The sequence below is a fragment of the Columba livia genome, chromosome 2 (genome assembly GCF_036013475.1).
Source record: "Columba livia isolate bColLiv1 breed racing homer chromosome 2, bColLiv1.pat.W.v2, whole genome shotgun sequence".
Classification (NCBI taxonomy): Eukaryota; Metazoa; Chordata; class Aves; order Columbiformes; family Columbidae; genus Columba; species Columba livia.
In genome coordinates this window covers 7,410,615-7,429,868 of record NC_088603.1, presented here as the reverse complement: position 1 = coordinate 7,429,868, position 19,254 = coordinate 7,410,615, and the positions used below count along the sequence as shown (strand labels likewise).

The window sequence follows — 19,254 nt, the reverse complement described above, 5'->3', positions numbered from 1 at the left end:
AGCAGAGAGAGAGGGAGATGTGCCCACTCCTTCCATACTGAAGGAGGGAGGGGGAGAGAGGGGGGGTTGCATTCTGCCACATACGGACCTCATGTTTTTGTCACTGAAAGCACCCACAGAAGGGCGTCTCCATCCTCTAAAGATCTTGCAGGAGAGGAGATGCAAAATAGCTACTTTTGAATAATTTCACGTATTTATGGTGCAGTTGAGCCACAAAAGAAAATGTTAAACCCTATCTATAAAAAAATCGTTGTATTACTATGATTATACTTGTGCAGTTGACGTGGTTCTATCCCCTTTGTGCGCACACAGTTGGAGCAGCAGAAAAATGCATTAGACTTCTAGTAAGGAAGGTATGTTGATATATGGTATCAGGGAGCTAAGGAATTATTTCAGACATTTGTTTTATAATGAAATACTGGGGATAAATGGGAATTATGGTATTATAGAACTTATTTTTCAAAAAGAGTTGACATTTACCAAGTCCTTTTAAAACAACAACAGAAATGAGCAGAAGTTTTATTCTTTGATTTTACAAATACACCAGAAAGTATCATGAATATATATTTTTTGAGGAAAGTAAATGATGAAATCATGTAAAGTGTACCAGTCCCCTTCAATACCATTTCATTTGTGACTTGTTTATTGTCTGATTAAATAGTACTATACTGAAATTTAGCCTAGCTGCTTAATTAGTCCTGCTAGCCTTTTTCAGGTATTTCCAATATTGTTGTGATAAAGTTTTAGTTTCTAAAATAGTAAAAAAAAAAAAAATAAAATTTAAAAAAATTGCTCTTATATCTCAAATAACAGAAGTGATTATCTGTCATTACAGCCCAGTGTCTTCATGAGAACACCTCAATTTATACTGTACAGTAAAACAACAGATTATAAAGTAGTAGGCCCTCAGCAGGTCAATCAGTGTAACAGGAAGACTATTTTGCTGTTTTAAATTTTAGTCAAGCTTTTGACTAAGTTTTACGTATTACTGACTGTCTTCATTGTGAGACATACAATCCAAGCCTCTTTGCTGCTTCGGAAATTCTTGGTCCTTTTTTATTGGGGAAAGGGTAGAAGCTGAGGTTGTTGCAGGCTGGTGTGCATTTCGTAGCAGAAGCGCATGGCTGCGTCCAAACTGCCGGAGTGGCTGATTTTGGAGGCGGCTTTTGGCAGGTACTCGAAATGTGGCTGCCATTCTCTTTGCTGAAACTGTTTGACGTGTTTGAACTTCCCAGCTGACTGAGGGCAGCCAGTTCACTCGCTCCTTCTAATTCTGGGGGCTGCAGTGTCTCTTTTCCTGTTGAAATCAGTCTCTGGTTGTCGAAACCACATGGCCGGTCCTTGCGGTGGGAGGGATCCCAGGTCACCCCCCGGCGATGGATTCCCAGGTGGGTTCGCCACGGTGAGTTGTCATGCACGTTGCCACTGCCAGTCATCCCCAGGCTGACCTTTCTGACAGGAACGTGATCCGTAAAGGACTTCGATCTTCTAACTTTTTTATTAATTAAAACAGCGTTGACCATTGATTCTGGGAGAACAGATTTGTGTTCACCTGCAAGAGAAATGCAGATGTGCACATTACTATGGTGGCAAAAATTAAGGATGTAGTTTCCACACCTGGAATATTGTGTCCAGTTCTGGGCCCCTCAGTTCCAGCAGGACAGGGAACTGCTGGAGAGAGTCCAGCGCAGGGCAACAAAGATGCTGAAGGGAGTGGAGCATCTCCCGTGTGAGGAAAGGCTGAGGGAGCTGGGGCTCTGGAGCTGGACAAGAGGAGACTGAGGGGTGACCTCAGTAATGTTTACAGATATATAAAGGGTGAGTGTCAGGAGGATGGAGCCAGGCTCTTCTCAGTGACAACCAATGGTAGGACAAGGGGTAATGGGTGCAAACTGGAATACAAAAGGTTCCACTTAAATTTGGGAAGAAACTTCTTCCCAGTGAGGTGCCAGAGCCTGGCCCAGGCTGCCCGGGGAGGTTGTGGAGTCTCCTTCTGTGCAGACATTCCAACCCGCCTGGACACCTTCCTGTGTAACCTCATCTGGGTGTTCCTGCTCCATGGGGGGATTGCACTGGATGAGCTTTCCAGGTCCCTTCCAACCCCTGACATTCTGTGATTCTGTTGCATAAACTCAACTGAAGGGCTTGAACAGATGAGTTTATCTGTACTCTTGCCACCTGTGGCTGGGAGTAGTGCAAGTTCCTTTGATCCCTGGTTATGGAGCAGAAATATTTCATGCTCAGTTTTGCAGTTCTGAGGACATAAATGGTACCTAGGGTTAGTCAGAGGAAAATGGAGATTTATCAAGTCAATGTTGATCTAACTAGTACTCTAAGACTCATTAAGAACACAGATTATGAATTGACTTTCAGTAATTATTTGCTTGTAAGCAAAAATTCTTAAGGTGAGCAGGGACTTTCTCTGTGTGTTGGTAGATGCTGAGGTTTGAAAGACAAAAATGTTCCGTCTGATACTGTCTGAAGTTTGTATTCACAACTTAAAAATACCGTGACTGCTTCTAGAAGCAATAAGTTGTGAATTTGTTTCCTCTTTTTCTTAATGAAGGATCATTAACACAGGGGCTTGTATTTTAATATTTTACTGCAGTTTTACTATTGTAATCAGTATCAATGGTGTAAAGTTAATAGATTATCACACTAGTGTTGCCTGAATGATGGCTCAGATAAAAAAATGAATTGCTCTAGGAATGCTATAGAATCTCTGTAACAGTAGGAGAAAGTCTGGTCAGTATAGAAGTTATTGTTTGAAATGTATAAGATATTAGGGATAGAAATGTTAATGCTACTTTAATTACATGTAGCAGCCATCAAATTACTGAACGTGACTGGCTTTCTGTGCCTTGAAAATGAAGAGAAACGGAACCGACACACTAAAGTGCTGTTGACATTGCAAGTATTAATGAAATATACTCCAGTTAGTATAAATATAGTTTAAAGTAGTTGTGCAGAGTGCTGACCTTAATTACAAGTTTAAGTAATAGGAGCTGTGTCTGTTGCAGTATGAGTTGTGAAGGATATTAAGGTGAAAATAGTAGACCCAGCAGAATGCCAAAACACTGAAACAGAATATCTGAATAGACATTTTAAAGGAATTGCAACCCTGAATTTGAAATGAAGCTAGTTTAAGATGCTGCCTTTAAAAAATCAATGGCACAACTTACCCCCCACCTTTATAAACTGTCTTTCATACCATCTTTAGAGGGAAATATTTGAAGATGTCAGCCCCGGCTGATTTACTGGCAGTAAATGAACCTGTACAATGTGGCTTGGGGTAAGGAGGGGTTTTCACTGCTCCCTTTGGCTCCTGCTGCTGAAGGAACAACCCCAGCACAGATATATAGAGATATATATATATGTATATATTTTCTGCTCCCTGGGTAGGTCATGTTGATCTGATAAGAGTTGCTTTGCAGCACAGCTCTGGGAGTAAGAACTATGTCAGCTCACATCACAGTATCAGAGTATGTTTGGGATTGGAAGGGACCTCAAAAGATCATCTAGTCCAATCCCCCTGCTGGAGCAGGAACACCCAGGTGAGTTCGCACAGGAACATGTCCAGGTGGGTTTTGAATGTCTCCAGAGAAGGAGACTCCACAACCTCCCTGGGCAGCCTGTTCCAGTGTTCTGTTACCCTTACTGAGAAGAATTTTCTTCTCAAATTTAAGTGGAACCTCTTGTGTTCCAGCTTGATCCCATTACCCCTTGTCCTATCATTGTTTGCCACAGAGAAGAAGCACATCTTCTGCTTTCCTGCAGCATTACCAGGAGAAAGGAGACTAACACACATGCAGAGCTTAGAGCTACAGTGTTTGTGCATATGTCTATACAGTGAAGTACGTCAACAGAATTTCCAAGGGTGAAACCATTCACAGAAATAAGAACACACTGTTCTGTATCATGGAACAGTGAGAATCAAAGTTATGATTGGACTTTATCCAGGTTATAAGCTGAGCTTGAGTGGCTGCAAAAAGTCTGCTTGCAAAATAGATGCAGAACAGCACAGTGTAGCACCAGGCTGCAAAACTTAGAGCTTATTCTGCATATGGAAGAGAAAAAGCAAGAGAGGAGCAGTGGAGAGACTCAGGTGATGCAGCTTTGCATGTTCTTGTTGATTTAATTGCACTCTTGGTTGAATTGAAGTTGATGGGTAACATCAGGTTTTATCTTGACCCTAATGACTGGTCATCGAAACAATTATGGTCTGCCTTGATTTGATCAGAGAGTTCAAAGTAATGCATCTAGCCTAATTTTAACAGTCTGGGCTGGTTTTGAGTTTAGTTTTGATTTGATTCCTTGGCTACGGGTGCAGCACACAAAACTGAACAATGACCTCTGATAGAAATATGAGTCCTGAACCACTGTGTGTTGAATTAACACACATTCAGCACTCTCTACACTTTGAAACAAAGCTTTAATTAAGACAAATCATTGCTCAGTTTTATGTATTTATTTTTAATTGTGCATAATAGCCTTGTTGCAGGACTGTTTACCATTTGGCCTTTTTAATACACTGTCATCATAGATATTTTTAAGCTTCTGGAGTGACAAAAGTTAATCTCATTTCAAGTTAGCATGGCAAATTCTTGGGAGAGATTTCTGCAATCAGAACCCCAGTGTTTATTCTGTTGTGACTGCATGTCCTGAATGCTCCCATTTAATTCCTAAAGTAAATACTGCCTTTCAGCTTCTTAGCCAATAAATAATGAATATGCTGCTGCTTTATGCCCTAGCTGGTGACTTTCAAACCTTGTCATACCCTTTGTTCTCAGGCAATCGGGAACAGGCAGAAGCGTGAACGTGGTTGTGAGTGTTGGGGGAGGATCAGAAAGTTGGTTTCAGGTCACTTCTCAGTTACTGACCCACCAGTCAAAAACCTGGAGAAGTTAGAGAATCTGAAGTTCTGTTTAAAAGTCCACAATTCTACACCTCTGGCAAATAGGTAGTGACATACAAAGCTAAAAGTCCTCAAGGGAGCTTGGAGTTACCCTTCCAACTGTGGTGCCTTAAGACTCAAATGCTCAGAATCCCTGTGGTATCATGGAAGGACAAGCTGGTCTGTCGGCAGAAATAATTCGGGGTTTTACTAGTTAGAATAAAGACCTTTGGCAGGGATTTTTAAGAGCACGAGGGACTGAAGGTGCCCTTCTTCCATAAGGTTTGAATCTCATGAGGTTTTTGTGTCTGGTTGCTGAGGTTTGTGTGTTGTCGTGGGGTTGTGGTCGTGCTGTCATTGTCACCCCCTTTCCAGCCAGAATCTCACCTTCTAGGTATGGAAACGATTTGCTGCCAGTACAAAATATTGACACATACATGATCTACCTCTTGGTATAGCTGGAATTTCTGGATGGTTTTAAGCTCATAACTTTAGGTGGGTAGGGCAGCAGGCTATCCTGATATGTCATTGTTGATTCCTTCCTGACATGCTCTTGGAAACTGATGCATATAACAGGTTTGAGGTGCTGAGCTATGTATGTTTCCCCAGCTTTCAAACCATAGGAATAGGTAAGATCAACTTTCAGGACATGGAGAACCCAGTGGAACAAAAAACCAACCAAATAAACAAAACAAAAACCAACCAACCACAACAACAAAACCACACACACAAACCCAAACCAACCAACCAAACTTCAGCTGCTTCCAACAGTAACATTAATCCTTTCCACACAGGTTGTTTAAAGATAGAAGTTCAGTGCAGTAGGTTATGTGGTTTTGTGAATGTTTAGGGTTAAGTGTATGTTTATGACACTATTTGTATATGAACTTCCAGTCCTATGTCCTAGAAACTGTGCAGCCCTACTTTATTATGTCTAACCTTCAAATGATGTCCTTGCAAAAAATCTGATTACATTAATTATATATGAAACTTAATTTGAATTGAATCTGAATACAGATTCTTTTATCCTTTGTTTAACTGACCTATGTTTTTGCTGTAGCTGATTAGATGGGCTGTTTTGTCTTCAAGTTTTGCCTTTTCATACCTGATAAAATAAGCTTGTATGTATCTTTCTAACAGAGATTTAAATTCTTTTAACATAAGAATCTCTAGACATACAAATGAAAGAATATTGAAGAAGTGAATAGTTGTATAGTTCATAATGATGTGTTTTGATGATATAGTCTGACACAGCCAAAATCTAGAGCTGCTGAAAAACCTAGAGGAAAATGTGAGGAATGAAATAGCCAAAGTTCTGCGTTTGTTGAGCTAAATACTAATATGAGAGGTGAATGAGGCTTGTTTTTCATATTACAGTTAAATTCAGAACACAACTTCATTAATTGACATGGTATTCTCAATACTTTAACTTGGAAAGTAAATGAAAATATTAATGTAATATTGTAATCAGGGTCTAACTAAAAAGTTTAAAATATTTGCAAGTTTTGTATGTAAAATTTGTCTGACATAGCAGGTAGACGAGTGTCACATATTGTTACTTGTTTTTCTATTTATGTACTTTCCAAGCAATATACAGTAAATACTTTCAAAACAGGACCTCTTGTTTGAAACTGGTATTGTAGTTACCCACTATGACTCCTAGTACAAGTTATTTTATAAGAAAAACCCAATCTGTGCTAGTCACTTGATATTTGCTATTGCTTCCCGTAGTCTTGTACGACACAATTCTTTACACAGGTAAAGAAGGGAAATGTTACACAGTACATTGCACAAATACACTGATGATAGACATGAAGTACGTGGCTCCTGTAAGCTTTGCCTTTTATGTTTAGAGTTGTACTTTACTGACATAAAACCTGTAAAACCTTATCTCAAATATGATCATGTTTCACTACTGTGAAACTAATTGATATGAACATAAGACAGTCAGTGAAACAAATAAAACCCCAAAATGACCGAAAAAGAATTCACTCTCCGCCTCTCCTGAAGCTGAGCATGAAAAGAACAAAGGTAGGAGTTATTCAAGATTTAAAGCAATAGTCTTTACATCTACATTTGCGTTGTTTCCTATGACATACCTGTTTTAAAGACAATAATGTGTGAGTGCAGTTTTTGCTTCTGTTTGATGTGGTCATACTGCTCCTCGAGCAAGTTCACATCCATCTTGGTTGGCTGCTTATCACGCTCTGAACCCTGTTGCTCTGGGCTATGAGTCACTGAAAAAATACCAGTCACGTATTTGTAAGCCTTCGCCATCTGTTCCAACAAGGAAGAAAAAGTCATGCAGAAGCAGGATATTTCCTTCATTGTGTCGGCAAAACAAAAGGCAAATCAAGTATAAAGCACCTGAAATCTTCCTAAATGAAGAAGTAACTTCCTTGTAAGCACGGTGGCTTCTTTCAGAAGTTGCGTGGTCCGCGCTGAAGTTGTGGATGTCAGGTTGTTTTCGGGAGCTGGGGAGTTCATGATTATAACTGGATAGTTGGATTTAATATTGACTTAAGGTTGTGAGTGTGTGAGGCTTTGCCAAAAAAAACAGTGAAATATAAAACCTCATTGAACACAGGTGCACAAAGGGCTGGGTAATACTGGTTCATGTAGTAATGTTAATTCTTAAGGGGATGCTGTCATGGTGACTTCCCCAAGACAGTAAAAAGACACCAGGGAGAACTTTGTTCATGTTTCTTTCCACGTATTTCGTGTCTTTTCCCCTCCATTCTCCCTTCCCTTAATTTCCTTCCAGTTCCATTCTTGTTGCTGCTTCTTGGGGCAGCGACATGGAAGGAGAGGATTCAAAGCCTTCATTTTTTGCTTATTGCTCCCTTTAAATCATGTGTTACAAGTATCCAGGCTTCAGTGCAGTGACAAAACAGTATTTGCCAATGGCACTTGGAACTGGGAGGCTGGAGGTAGGAATGCCGTGCTCTGAGTCATTCAATTTTTCTGCCTTTCTAGAAAATAAACTATAGAAGTATTTGTTTCATTCCTGAGAGCTGAACAAACTCTTCAAATGCATGGTAAGCCACATTTTGAACCTTGCCATGCATGTGATGGTATTATCTACCAGTGAGGACAATTTTAAAAATTCATGGCTTTTGATTATATCAAATACAGTAGGAGACTATGAACTGCAAGTGTCTTTCCCGTCTGATGGCTGTTGCAAGGGCCCAAGAGAGTAGTATGTGAAAAATAATGCAGTTCAACGCTAGTTTTAATATAATTGTGCATCTGCTAGGTTCCTTGCAGTGAAAAACATTGCATAAAAAACAGTGTGAAAGGGCAGCGTGTGGAAAGAATGCCGGTGTGCTGTGTTTTTCCAGTTACCAGCAGAAATTATGCAGTGATTTGCATCATAAATGATTTACTGAATCAGGCTCAGATCCTGCAGATCTTGGGAGTCCCTTTGGAAGTTGTGCATATGCAGGTGACAACATTTAGCTGTGCAGCACATAGAGTTCTAATTCACTTATTAATAATTGCTTTTACTTTCCCAATACGCTTGTGTTTTGCAGACTGTGTTGCCAGCCTCAGCTACAGTCGTCTTCAGCAATACTTCCTCAGACACCATAGATACTCTTCAAAGCTTCTCCCTTTACCTTGGAAAAAGCACATGTCGTGTTAGAGTTGTTCTGATGTATCCTGGCTCTGGTAGATCTATTTTGCTGTTTGTCACTACTAAAGGCAGAATATTGAATGCTCTGCAGACAGGAGCACTTGAGTTGCTTTCTGTGCTCAGTGTTCTGAGTTGTTGCCACATGGAGTCGTCCTTTGGACCTTCAGGCAGCTGGTTTATACATTGGGGCAGGAGATTTAATTAACCTCATTACAGTTTGAGCTGGCATTCAATGCAAACGTTATTAATGGTCGTAAAAGTTACCCGACCTTTTTAAAATTCCAGTCACACTGTTTGACTCACTGACCTCCTGTGAAAGTACCTTGTGCAACCTGTGTGGTGCAGAAAGAATTACCAGGATCGCATCCTTGAGCACAAAATGTAGGCTCTGTCTTAAAAGTTGTATGCTTAATTTCTCATTAGAAGAACCATTTAAAATATGAGTTTGTATTTGATCAGAAATCATTATTAATTATTTTTACTATAGCATTCCCATGGGATCATGGGAGAGCCATCAGTTTAGTTACATAAATGTGTTATATGAGCAGCCTCTTCCCAAGCAAAACCAGAAACCACAAAAAGAAACCAGATTCCCGGTGAAATAAAGTGCCTGAGCGCAGGTGGTAGAGCAGCGTGGTGGAAATGGGAACAGCTTTTGTTTTGCTGAACCAATCCCATTTACATTGCAGTGTGTTTCCTTTTCAGAGAAAGCTTGTGAACGGGCATCTTGATTCAGTCTCAAGAGGTGTGTATATATATGTTTATGTGTATACATGTACTTGTGTGTATATACTTTGCTATCAAGGCGTGTGTGTGTCTACATATACACATACATTCATATACACGTGTGTTTTGTGAATAATCTTCAACTAGGATATGATTCATAAAATGAGCTGCAGGTCCAGTCTACATGATGTCACTGAGTACATGGGGTTAATTGTGGTTTTGATGTGCTGTGGGCTGATGTAACAAATCCTTGTTATGCCAATGACACAAACTTGGAAATCAATTACCTACGGGTTCTCTTCTTATACCCTAGTGGGACAACTTCCTTTGTACCCCTGGCCTGCGTAGGTATTACTAATAGAAAATTATTTTTTCGTATTGTCAGACATACACAAAAAATTATTTCTTCAGTCATCTTTAAATTGAATTACTTGGATCTGCAGACCACTGTACGTTTTTAAACTACGCAGCAGGTGGCACTATTGGAGTGGTATGATGATGTTTGCTTCGGTCTTAAACGTTAAGAGTCCCCCATTTGGCTTGTAGGTTGCTGGGGAATATGAGCAGTCATTTCCTATCACTGATACACATTTCCTAACAGTACTGTAGGTTCTGGAAATTTATTGCCATGGTTAGATTTGTGTAAAAACTTGTCTAATTGAACAAACTCCTCTCAAAAACATCATCTACAAGTGATTTTTGTTTGATTAGCCACTGAAGTGCCATACATCCCTTAAGTCTGTTTCTCCATCACACAATGGAAATGATTCTTCGTTTTCTTGAGGAAAAAAAAAAGTTGAGAATGCTTCATAATCCAAAAGCAATGGCTGTTAGAACTTGAAGTAGATGTTTACTGCCCTTGACCTTGGTTGGAAAATCTCATTTAAAAAGATGCAACTAATTTTTATCTCATTAATTTGTGAGTAGTAAATTAGTTTTTTATGAAAAAAAAATGTTTGGAGGACCTTATAGGAATAATTGTTGATTTAAAGATAATTAAAAGTGCTTATAGTGGTAAACTGACTGAATGCACTTCCTGTAACACTGGATTTTACTGCACACCTGGGACCAGAGGTATATACGATTATTCGTGTTCATAATTATAGATGTGTCCAACTCTGTTAATGCAGATTACAAAGACAAAATACAAATATTTGTAGATTTAACTGGCACTGAGAAGTAAAATCAAAGTTACTGTGATAATCCTCTTTCCCTAGCTTTCTGTAGTTGTGGTTTTTTTAGTTTAAATGCAGACTTGAAGTGTTAGAAAGTGACTGTTTTATTGTTAGAAAATATAATTATAAAAAGAGAGGTAGAAAGAGGGTGGCTGCTAATATTTGAGTTCCAGACAGTATGAGTAGAATCAATAGTGATTGTTTACTATTTAATGAGATTTTTTTTAATAAGAGCACTTGTATTTCTATTATTTGAAAGCACAACCTTAAAGCATGCCACGGTTAGGGATTGCTGTAAGTAGTTAAAGCACGAGGCTTTCTGATACTACGTGGTTATTTTTGGAGCTCTCTCTCTGTCCATGCTAATGGGATAAAGGCACCTACGGTGCAAGTTTTCAGTACAATCTCGATGTTTTTGATGTTATCTTTCACAAGCTTTCAGCTGTCCTTCCAGTCCCCCTGAAGGTTTGGTGAGCTTGCGTCATATGTAGTCTACCTTCCCTTTTCCTTGATAGTATTAACGCTTTATTTCCCCCTTTTGTCCCTTGGGGTCTTTATGTAACTATAATTAAGTCGTGTGAGAGCATACAGGTATATATCAATAGTCTGTGTATCAAAAATTAATCAAGAATGTTATTTTATTAGCTGGCCAGAGAAGGTTGCCTGGTTAGTACAGGCTTTCCAGATTTCTATTCCCTAAATCCCTGAGGTTCACCTTTGATACTCACGTACCAGGCTTTGCACGTGTTGAGAACTTGGTGATATCCATTTCCCTTTGCAGAACCGCAGTCTGTTTTATTTTGGGGACGGTAAGTCCCGTCACACTGAAATCACTGGATTCATATAAGTCAAATTGAATTGCGTTGGTCCTGAGGAGTTAAAGGAGGCAGACATTCTGTATGTGGTTTTGGTGCCTGGCACATGCAGCATTTAAAAACCTCTGTTCTGTCTTGACTCTGGTGCTGAGCATTGACCTTCCTTTGGGGTGTTACTTGCTGTGGAAAGTGAGCTAAAATGCTGGAATTTGCTCTGTTAGAGGGCTGCTCAGTCTTTTGCTTGCCTGCATTATTACTCCCTCTGTGTAAACATTCAGCATCCAAAGCTTTGGTTCAGGAGTTGTTCCTTTTGTGGTTCTGCTGTCCTTGCCCACTGAGAACGTCTGAGATGCCCTTGCAGAAGTGACACTGTGCAGAGGCAAGTCTAAGAAGAAACTTAGAAAGAAAAGTTGTTTACCAGTTAGAGATCTGAAATGAACCCTGCCATCTTCCCTTACCATTTTCCTCGCTTCCTTCTTAGTTCTCGGGTTTCGTAACTTAGCGTGTGTCACGGAGAGTCCTCGCAGGTTAATTTAAGGGACAACAGAGTCCAAAACAACTTTTATTAAACCGGCGAGGCACAAGGTTTTAGCACTCCAAAGTGACTTAAAGCTTCGGATATCAGCTGAGGAATAATTATTTGAGGGGCAGCAACTGATACAACCAACAGGCGGTCCACAGCGTGCATACACGTGGCTTCACTCAAAACAATGCCGGAGCTGGCCCTGAGTCCCGGAGAAGTACACACTTGCCTAACACGGTGCGGGATTATTTTAAAGAGATAAAGTACACGTGCAAATGTGCACGGAAAGTTACTCGTGCATATGTGCACGGGAGGAAAATACACCCGCGATTCGGCGAGGGTAAATTTATACGCGCTCAAATGGAGCGCGGAAAGTTATACGTGCATATGTGCACGGAAAGTATAAGTATACTCGCAATCCTGCGACAAGTTTTACTTACATCCGTGGCGGTAAGGCAAGCGGAGTCTCCATCCGGGGCCGGGGGGGGGCTCTCCTGGTGGCAGTGGCTAAGCTCGTACTCCGATCTGACTGTAGGCACTCTAGAAGCTTCTCTGCACCCCCACACTGGCTGTGGGTGCCCCTGAAGCCTTACCCTGGCCGCTGGCGCCCAGCGGCTCGGCACTCCCCTCTCCCAATGTCCCAGGAGCCAGGGTGCTCCGGGCCAAACAAAAGAAGCTGTTAGCCTCAATCAGCAGAGAAAAGGGGGAGATGTGCCATACTGAAGGAGGGAGGGGGGGTTTGCATTCTGCCACAGCGTGACACACGAGGTGGTCAGTTTCCTCCATTTTGACCTCACGAAACTGTCCATAAGAAAAAGGTGTGAGGGAACTGGCCTTGAATAGTCTTCTTGAGGATTCTGGAAATTCATTGATGCTTCCTTGATCCTACAGATGCCATAATTCCAGTTATTGATAAGCAGAGTCCACATTTCTGGTACTGCTATCTTACTATCTTTCCTATAACAGCTACTTCTCCAACTGTTTCATAGCCATAGAGTTATGATGGCTCCAGCTCTGGATTTGTTTTCCCAACAGACATAATATGCATATAGAAACTCTGGGAGAGTTTCAGGCAGGGTCTAAACCAAATTGGATAAGCTATATAAATTTTCCACCTTGATTTTCCCACCTGTAAGCTACGTGATTTTGATTCATTCTTGAGTGCAAAATGATTTTTGATCCTTACAGGATGGTGCTGAAAAGCACAAGGCTTGGCCCTTATTAGTTTCCACTTCAGGCATTGTTTGAGTAGGAATGAGTTTATCTTTGATTGTTTTTAATCAATAAAATGTACTTATCTGTAAGTGGAGTTTGATAAGAATCAAGTACAGCATGAAAGAACTGGTTAATCTGTTGTTAATGAAAAGTTTTATCTAGATGACAACATCTTGCTTCTGAGAGATTTGCCTTTGAGCATTAGGACACAAACCACTTCAGTATTCATCTTCAAGGAAATCTGCTGGACGTGTAAGTTAACTTTAATAAGCCTTGCAAATGACTATAGTTAAGATAGTCCTCCAAAAAGAATGGTTAAGTACTATTAGTATTGTGAGAATGAATATGGACTTGAAATCTGTGCAGGGGAGGAACGTATCCTAAAAATAATTTGCTATTCAGAAACATTCTTCACTTTGCTTCCATGCGGAGATCTCATGAGGAATTTGTACTGCACTTCAGAATCACTAGTAGCCTAATTGAGTCAATGAAATTACATCTGTAAAACTAGAGTATGTAAAAGCAGATACAATTCCACAGTGCCTGAGTCGGTACCCACTGAAGTCAACACATGTTCTGCTGAATTCAATAGAAGTGAAATTGGAGAATTTTATTTACATGATTAAATAAAAGCTTCAAATTGACCAATACCTGTGGAACTGACAGTATAATTGAGATTGTGTAGTTGAGCCATCATTTAAATTCTGTTATTGTACCCATTGTTTGTGTATATGCTTTTATATGGAATCCTGTGACAATTCTTCATGAGGTCTCTGTAAAGGGCCTTAATTGGTTAATGCAGCACCACGCTGGGGATTTTGGATATGAACATGTCAATAATTAAATCAACCAATAAGTATGTGGAATAATTGCTATGCTCTTTTGGAACTCACACACAGGGTTTTGCTGGATCTTGATACCTCCTTTCATCCATGATCAGTACAATCAGTAAAATTACAGGGGATAACGGCCACCTCGATCCACTGCATTTAAACATCAAGTACTTGTTCTTACAGAGTGAATAATGAGACTCCTCAGCATTTGGAGGTTTGGACAAACACGACAGTTACCACAAAATCACATGCAGCCGCAACTTCAACAGATAAGTGCATATTTAGGGCAAGGAAAATATTTTGGTGTTGTAATGCCATCTCAAATAAAAGAACAACAGCTTTATCTTTTAATTTATGGTACTGTGGTACTTGGTTAAACATTGCTGGAGATTTAGTGCTAAGAGTACCTGCAATGCTAAGTAGAAATGACCTTTAGAGCAGTGCCATTGTTCAGGTATCTTTTCAGTAGGTAGGTCTAGTGCTCAAGCTGAGATTTTTTTAAGATTGTGTTGTTGTTGTGTTACTTGAAGCTTAACATTGTAAACATCTCCCACCTAATTAGCAGCGCTGCACGTGACTGTCAGGTTACTTGGCAAATAGGTTGGCTTTGTTCTGACCCCGCTTAGTATGTTTAATGTTTCTGCGGCTAATTAAAGACCCACAAGATTTCTTATTGGGAAAAGGGTAATTGTGCCAGTGGGCCTAACAGTGCAAGGTCTGACATAGGCTGCCGCGGCTTTACTTCGTGTGTATAACTGATGTCTGTGTGTGCAGTGACTTTTACCTGGCCTGTTGTTTCTGCTGTGCCCACCTGTGCTGCTGTATGAATGTGGAATACCTGTTTGGCGCTTAGAAATATTTGGCTGCTCTGCTACTTCACGTAACTAGTTAGATGCCCAAAATCTGCTGCTGGAAGCAAAAAGATTGAGAGATTCGTAGTTGCCCATGGACTTGTTGTTTACTCTGAAAGAAGGTGTATTTTCACATCCCATTAATTATGTAGCCAGTGTAAATCAGGATAGCTGGACTGCTGTCGATATACTCATCCTAAATTATATCAAAGTTCTGGTCTATTTGTTCTCTAGCTTATTGGCGGGTCTAAGATGATGTGATGATAATGAAGCACAGTGGTTAGGCTGTCACTGGTTTTGAAGGAGTTCACCTGTGTAAAGCCGAAGAATGCAGTTAAATCTAAATTTATATCACGGTGCAACTTAGAGGCAGATTTTGGTACTCAAAGTGAGAATAAAAAGTGGAAAACCTCAGTATGTAGGAGTATGGAATACAGTTAAAATAAGGTATTTTTTTCAATGAATTGAAGCGAATTTGCAGTTGAAGTTAACTTGACAGTGGAGCAAGAAATAAAGCACATTAATTGTCATACTAGTTATAACTTATCAAAACAACCACAGGCCTAGGAGAGCATGATGGAAGTATTGCTTCTCCATCAGGTCAGAAACTAGTTAATAGGAAAAGGGGAACAAACTTGCTTTTCCTTTTACCCTGTTCCGTGTGTCCTGAGTGATTAATCTGTGCTCTGCCTCAAGCTGTTAATCTGTAGTGGTGACATTTCAATTATAAACGGCATTTTGTCCATCCCCTCTGGAAATTCTGGATTTGTCAGTGCTAAAGCATCACTAGCATATGACTGCGGCTTCACTGATCACGGCACAGCTAAACCTCGTTTGCTTTCAAGAAGCAGTTTTGGAGGTTATGGTAATATCTGCCAACAAACTTTAATGCAAAAAGAACATCAGCAATGCACATTTTCCATACAAAACTCAATTTGAGAGAATGCTGCCTTGATGGAAGGATGGGCAACAGAGTGACTGGGTAAGGCGATGATTCTCCAAACTTCCCTGTTTTCTCTAGAAAGACATGAAGAGTGAAAGTAGCAACATTAATATTCCTGTAGTGGATTCTTTACCCTATTGTCTTGCCCCCCATTGTTTCTAATTTAAAGAGATCTGATAACACCAGGGTGGTTATTCCAGCCCCAATTTTGCTGTGCTATTTAAAGCAAAGTATTTCTTGCTATTCAGGATTAGTCTTCCAATCTGATTACTGAAGACTATAATTGATTCTTGCATCCTGATAAGATTGCTTTATTTATTTATAAACTGTTGCTTCCTTTCTACTAGCCAATGCCTCCTTTGGAAAAAGAAAATGAAACCCCACTAATGTCTCTTTTTCCGAAGCCATTTATCATTCTTATCGCTTTCTTCAGAACTGATTTCAGTTTCGTTTTGCGAGTAGTTATATGTTGAAAATTGCAACATTTCAGGTCTCAGCCTCTTGTTTACAGGGAATGTGCAGCAAGTGAAGGGGCAGAACAAGCCTCTGCTCCCTGGCTCACCAGCCACATTCCCTGTTAATGGAAAAACAGCCTCTGCCTGTTGTTTGGGTCTTGGTTGACTGGTAGGAGCTACACTGAGGAAACAGCTTTTGGTATCTTTATTTCCTTTCACAGCCGTTTCTTGGGTTGAGAACTTTGTCCATCCTGCATGAGCTCCTCAGGGATGGGGAAACTCCACCACTACCTGGTGGCCACCTGATTTAAAGAAAACAAACTACAAACTTGGTGACAATTCTACATAACTTTATTTTTTAATTATCTTGCTTCACTGGGATGTTTCTGATTGCAAACTAATCAGATAAATTTGCAGGATTAGACTTTAAAATGCAGGCCAGCATCACTACGCCTTTGAAGGCATTCTCACATTGTAAATATTTTTCAGATAACTTTGAATTAAACCTTGTCTTATTTAAAGTTTTTTGTGATCATATTTCTAATGTAGCTGCTCTCAATACAGAATATTAAAAGGTGGTATGATGGAGTAAGATTGGTTTAAAAGTCAGTATATTAGAATGTTTGCATTGTGGGTTGAGAGTTTTTAGGGTTAATGTTTTAAAGGTTTTTCTTTGCTTCAATAACTAGAATTCTTAAAAGTGTTAACCTACAGGAGTTAAGGTTTTGAGAAATCACTGGGAATACTTAAAATGTGTTTAAAATATTCAGTATATGCCAAAATCTAGTAATATTTTATAGTATAAAGGGTGTTTCAAATTAAGTATTTGTACTGTTAAAGCAGCTTAGGATCCTGGGTATGAAAAACCTATATGACTTCATTAAGGCTGTGCCTTGATTGCAGAGAGGGAGCGTATTTTAGATGAGCCTTTGTTTGCCTGAGCAATTCCACTTTGCTTGTTTAATGCTATGGCAGGTAACTCAAAGCCCTGAAACCTCCCCAAACCTTGTCAACAAAAAAAGGCAAACCACAAACCAAAACTATGGCCAGAGTAACAGTCCTGCTTTGCTTTTTTTTTTTTAATTGAATGCTGTGGAAATGTTTGTGCAAAGCCAGGGAGCAACAGTCTTAAATTTGAGAAGAAATTTCTTCTCAGTGAGGGTGCCAGAGCCTGGCCCAGGCTGCCCAGGGAGGTTGTGGAGTCTCCTTCTCTGCAGACATTCCAACCCGCCTGGACACCTTCCTGTGTAACCTCATCTGGGTGTTCCTGCTCCATGGGGGGATTGCACTGGATGAGCTTTCCAGGTCCCTTCCAATCCCTGACATTCTGTGGTTCTGTGTTTCCTCACCATCCCCTAGCACAAAACTGATGTTCACCGTCAGATCTCCTCCCGGAGCCTCTCCCTGCCCACAAGCCCCTCCGGGATGGCGGGTCGGTCCCTCCTGCACCGAACACTCATTAACTCCGCTGCTCTCCTCTGCCCGGGGAGGCCGGGCCTGCAAACCACCGCCACCCCTTCCGCGGGGCGAAGGGCCGGCTGGGCCCCGCCGCGCCATGGCCGCTCCCCGCTACCTGGGCTGGGACTTCAGCACGCAGCAGGTACCGCGGCCGCCTCCCCCCGCCCCTCCGCTCCCCTCCCTCGGCCGACGGCGGCTGCGCTCGGCCTGGTGCCTTCCCGGGGCTGGGACTACCCGTGCCAGGGCTCTGCAGCGCGGGGGTGCGGGCGGCTACACCCCGCCGGGCCTCGGGAGCTGCGAGGGGACAAGGGCCGGGCCGCCCTGGTGCCCGCTGAGCTGCTGCCCGCGGAACGGGAGCCGAACGGGCCTTTCTGCTCCGTACAGCGGCTGCCGCGCCTCTTCTCCGCCCAGCGGCGGGTTAGTTTGCGGGGCTTCCCCAGGCACAGCTGGGCGCTGAGGGCTCACACGCCTGCAGCCTGCTAAGCAGTTCTGGTGCTTCATGTGTTGTAAGGGCCGCCCGTGTCGTGGTGCATCCAGCACAGCACGGCCAGCAGGGCGGGGAGGGGATTGTCCCGCTCTGCTCTGCGCCTGGAGCATTCACTGTGTGCAGGGCTGGGGACACAGGGTAAAAAGGAGATAAAGCTACTGGAGAGTGTCCAGAAGAGGGTACGAAGTTGGTGAAGGGTTTGGAGGGGAAGCCATTTGAAGAGCAGCTAAAGTCACTTGGTTTGTTCAGCCTGGAGAAGAGGAGACTGAGGGGAGAGCTCATGGCGGCTCCAGCTCCTCACAAGGGGAGGAGGAGGGGCAAGGACTGAGCTCTTCTCTTTAGTGACCAACGACAGAACCCGAGGGAATGGCAGGAAGATGTGCCAGGGGAGGTTCAGGTTGGACATCAGGAAAAGGTTCTTCACCCAGAGGGTGCTGGACACTGAACAGGCTCCCCAGGGAGGTGTCACGGCCCCAAGCCTGACAGTGTTCAAGAAGAGACTGGACAACACCCTCAGACACACGGTGTGACCTGTGGGGTGTCCTGTGCAGGGACAGGAGTTGGACTCCGTGATCCCTTCCAGCTCAGGACATTCGATGATTCTAAGGCTTCTGTGGGCCACAGTGCCTGACTGTTCACATGCCTCCTTCCCTTTGCCTGCAAAAGCACATCCTTCATTCCTCTGTTCATCTCTTGTGTGAAGCTGTAGGCTGCATGTGCCCATAGGTCCTGCTTCCCCATCCTGCCAGGGGTGCATTATATTTCGGAAAGGGCTGCTGTGGCATGGATACAACTCTGTGGCATCAGGCAGGCTGGGAGCTGGGATTTGCACCTGAATCCAGCTTGTCTAATGTTCTTGTGTGAACCAAGGGTTGTGAAACTGGGCGCTCAGGTTGAAATCTTGATTTATTGGCACATCTGGGTATTATTACACTGCAAACAGAAACTTTGCCCAAGTTGTGTGTAGGCCTGAATATGTTTAGAATAGGTGTATGAGAATAAATCGCTTCAGTATGGCTGTGCTGGAGCAGGAGAAGACACATCCAGGTTAGGTTGATCAAGTGTTTTTTTTAAGGGGGCTTGCTGCAAGCAGAGAGCCGGTTAAGCTGCAGTGGGTCAGAGCCATTTTTAAGCGAGTACAGGGCATCAGATCAGTAATAAGTTGTTCCAGTGCATAAATAATGGCCCTGCGTTAGTCTGGCTAAAACAGAGTTGGCCTTGTTTTTTGAATACAACTCTTTGATA

The 19,254-nt window shown here is 41.8% G+C and overlaps 2 protein-coding genes across 6 annotated transcripts in view; one reads left to right on the top strand and one right to left on the bottom strand.

The window, feature by feature from the left end:
• Positions 1-19,254, top strand: part of XYLB (xylulokinase) — a 110,214-nt gene that overhangs the window by 5,213 nt on the left and 85,747 nt on the right. Inside the window, exons 1-3 of one of the 5 annotated variants that reach the window (XM_065050391.1) lie at positions 9,234-9,273; positions 13,135-13,234; positions 13,999-17,664. The exons of 2 other annotated variants lie outside the window; for them this stretch is intronic. In XM_065050391.1, the coding sequence (XP_064906463.1) occupies positions 17,434-17,664 (231 nt within the window). In that variant the 5' untranslated portion in view covers positions 9,234-9,273; positions 13,135-13,234; positions 13,999-17,433. Of the gene's footprint in view, positions 1-9,233; positions 9,274-13,134; positions 13,235-13,998; positions 17,665-19,254 lie in introns of those variants that run through there. 2 more of the 5 variants (XM_021301191.2, XM_065050390.1) reach the window with 2 other exon arrangements.
• C2H9orf152 (chromosome 2 C9orf152 homolog) lies at positions 488-7,592 on the bottom strand. Its single transcript, XM_005512491.4, has 3 exons — positions 7,262-7,592; positions 6,994-7,171; positions 488-1,552 (listed from the first exon to the last, which is right to left on the bottom strand). The coding sequence occupies exons 1-3, from the start codon at positions 7,379-7,381 to the stop codon at positions 999-1,001; spliced, it is 852 nt and encodes a 283-aa protein (XP_005512548.4). The 5' UTR covers positions 7,382-7,592; the 3' UTR covers positions 488-998.

Coding starts and splice junctions, on each gene's coding strand:
- C2H9orf152 (XM_005512491.4), bottom strand. CDS start 7,381: ATGAACTCCCCAGCTCCCGAAAACAACCTGACATCCACAACTTCAGCG. Junction 7,172..7,261: donor TTCATTTAGGAAGATTTCAG/GTGCTTTATACT, acceptor TTGTTGGAACAG/ATGGCGAAGGCTTACAAATA. Junction 1,553..6,993: donor CATTATTGTCTTTAAAACAG/GTATGTCATAGG, acceptor TTTCTCTTGCAG/GTGAACACAAATCTGTTCTC.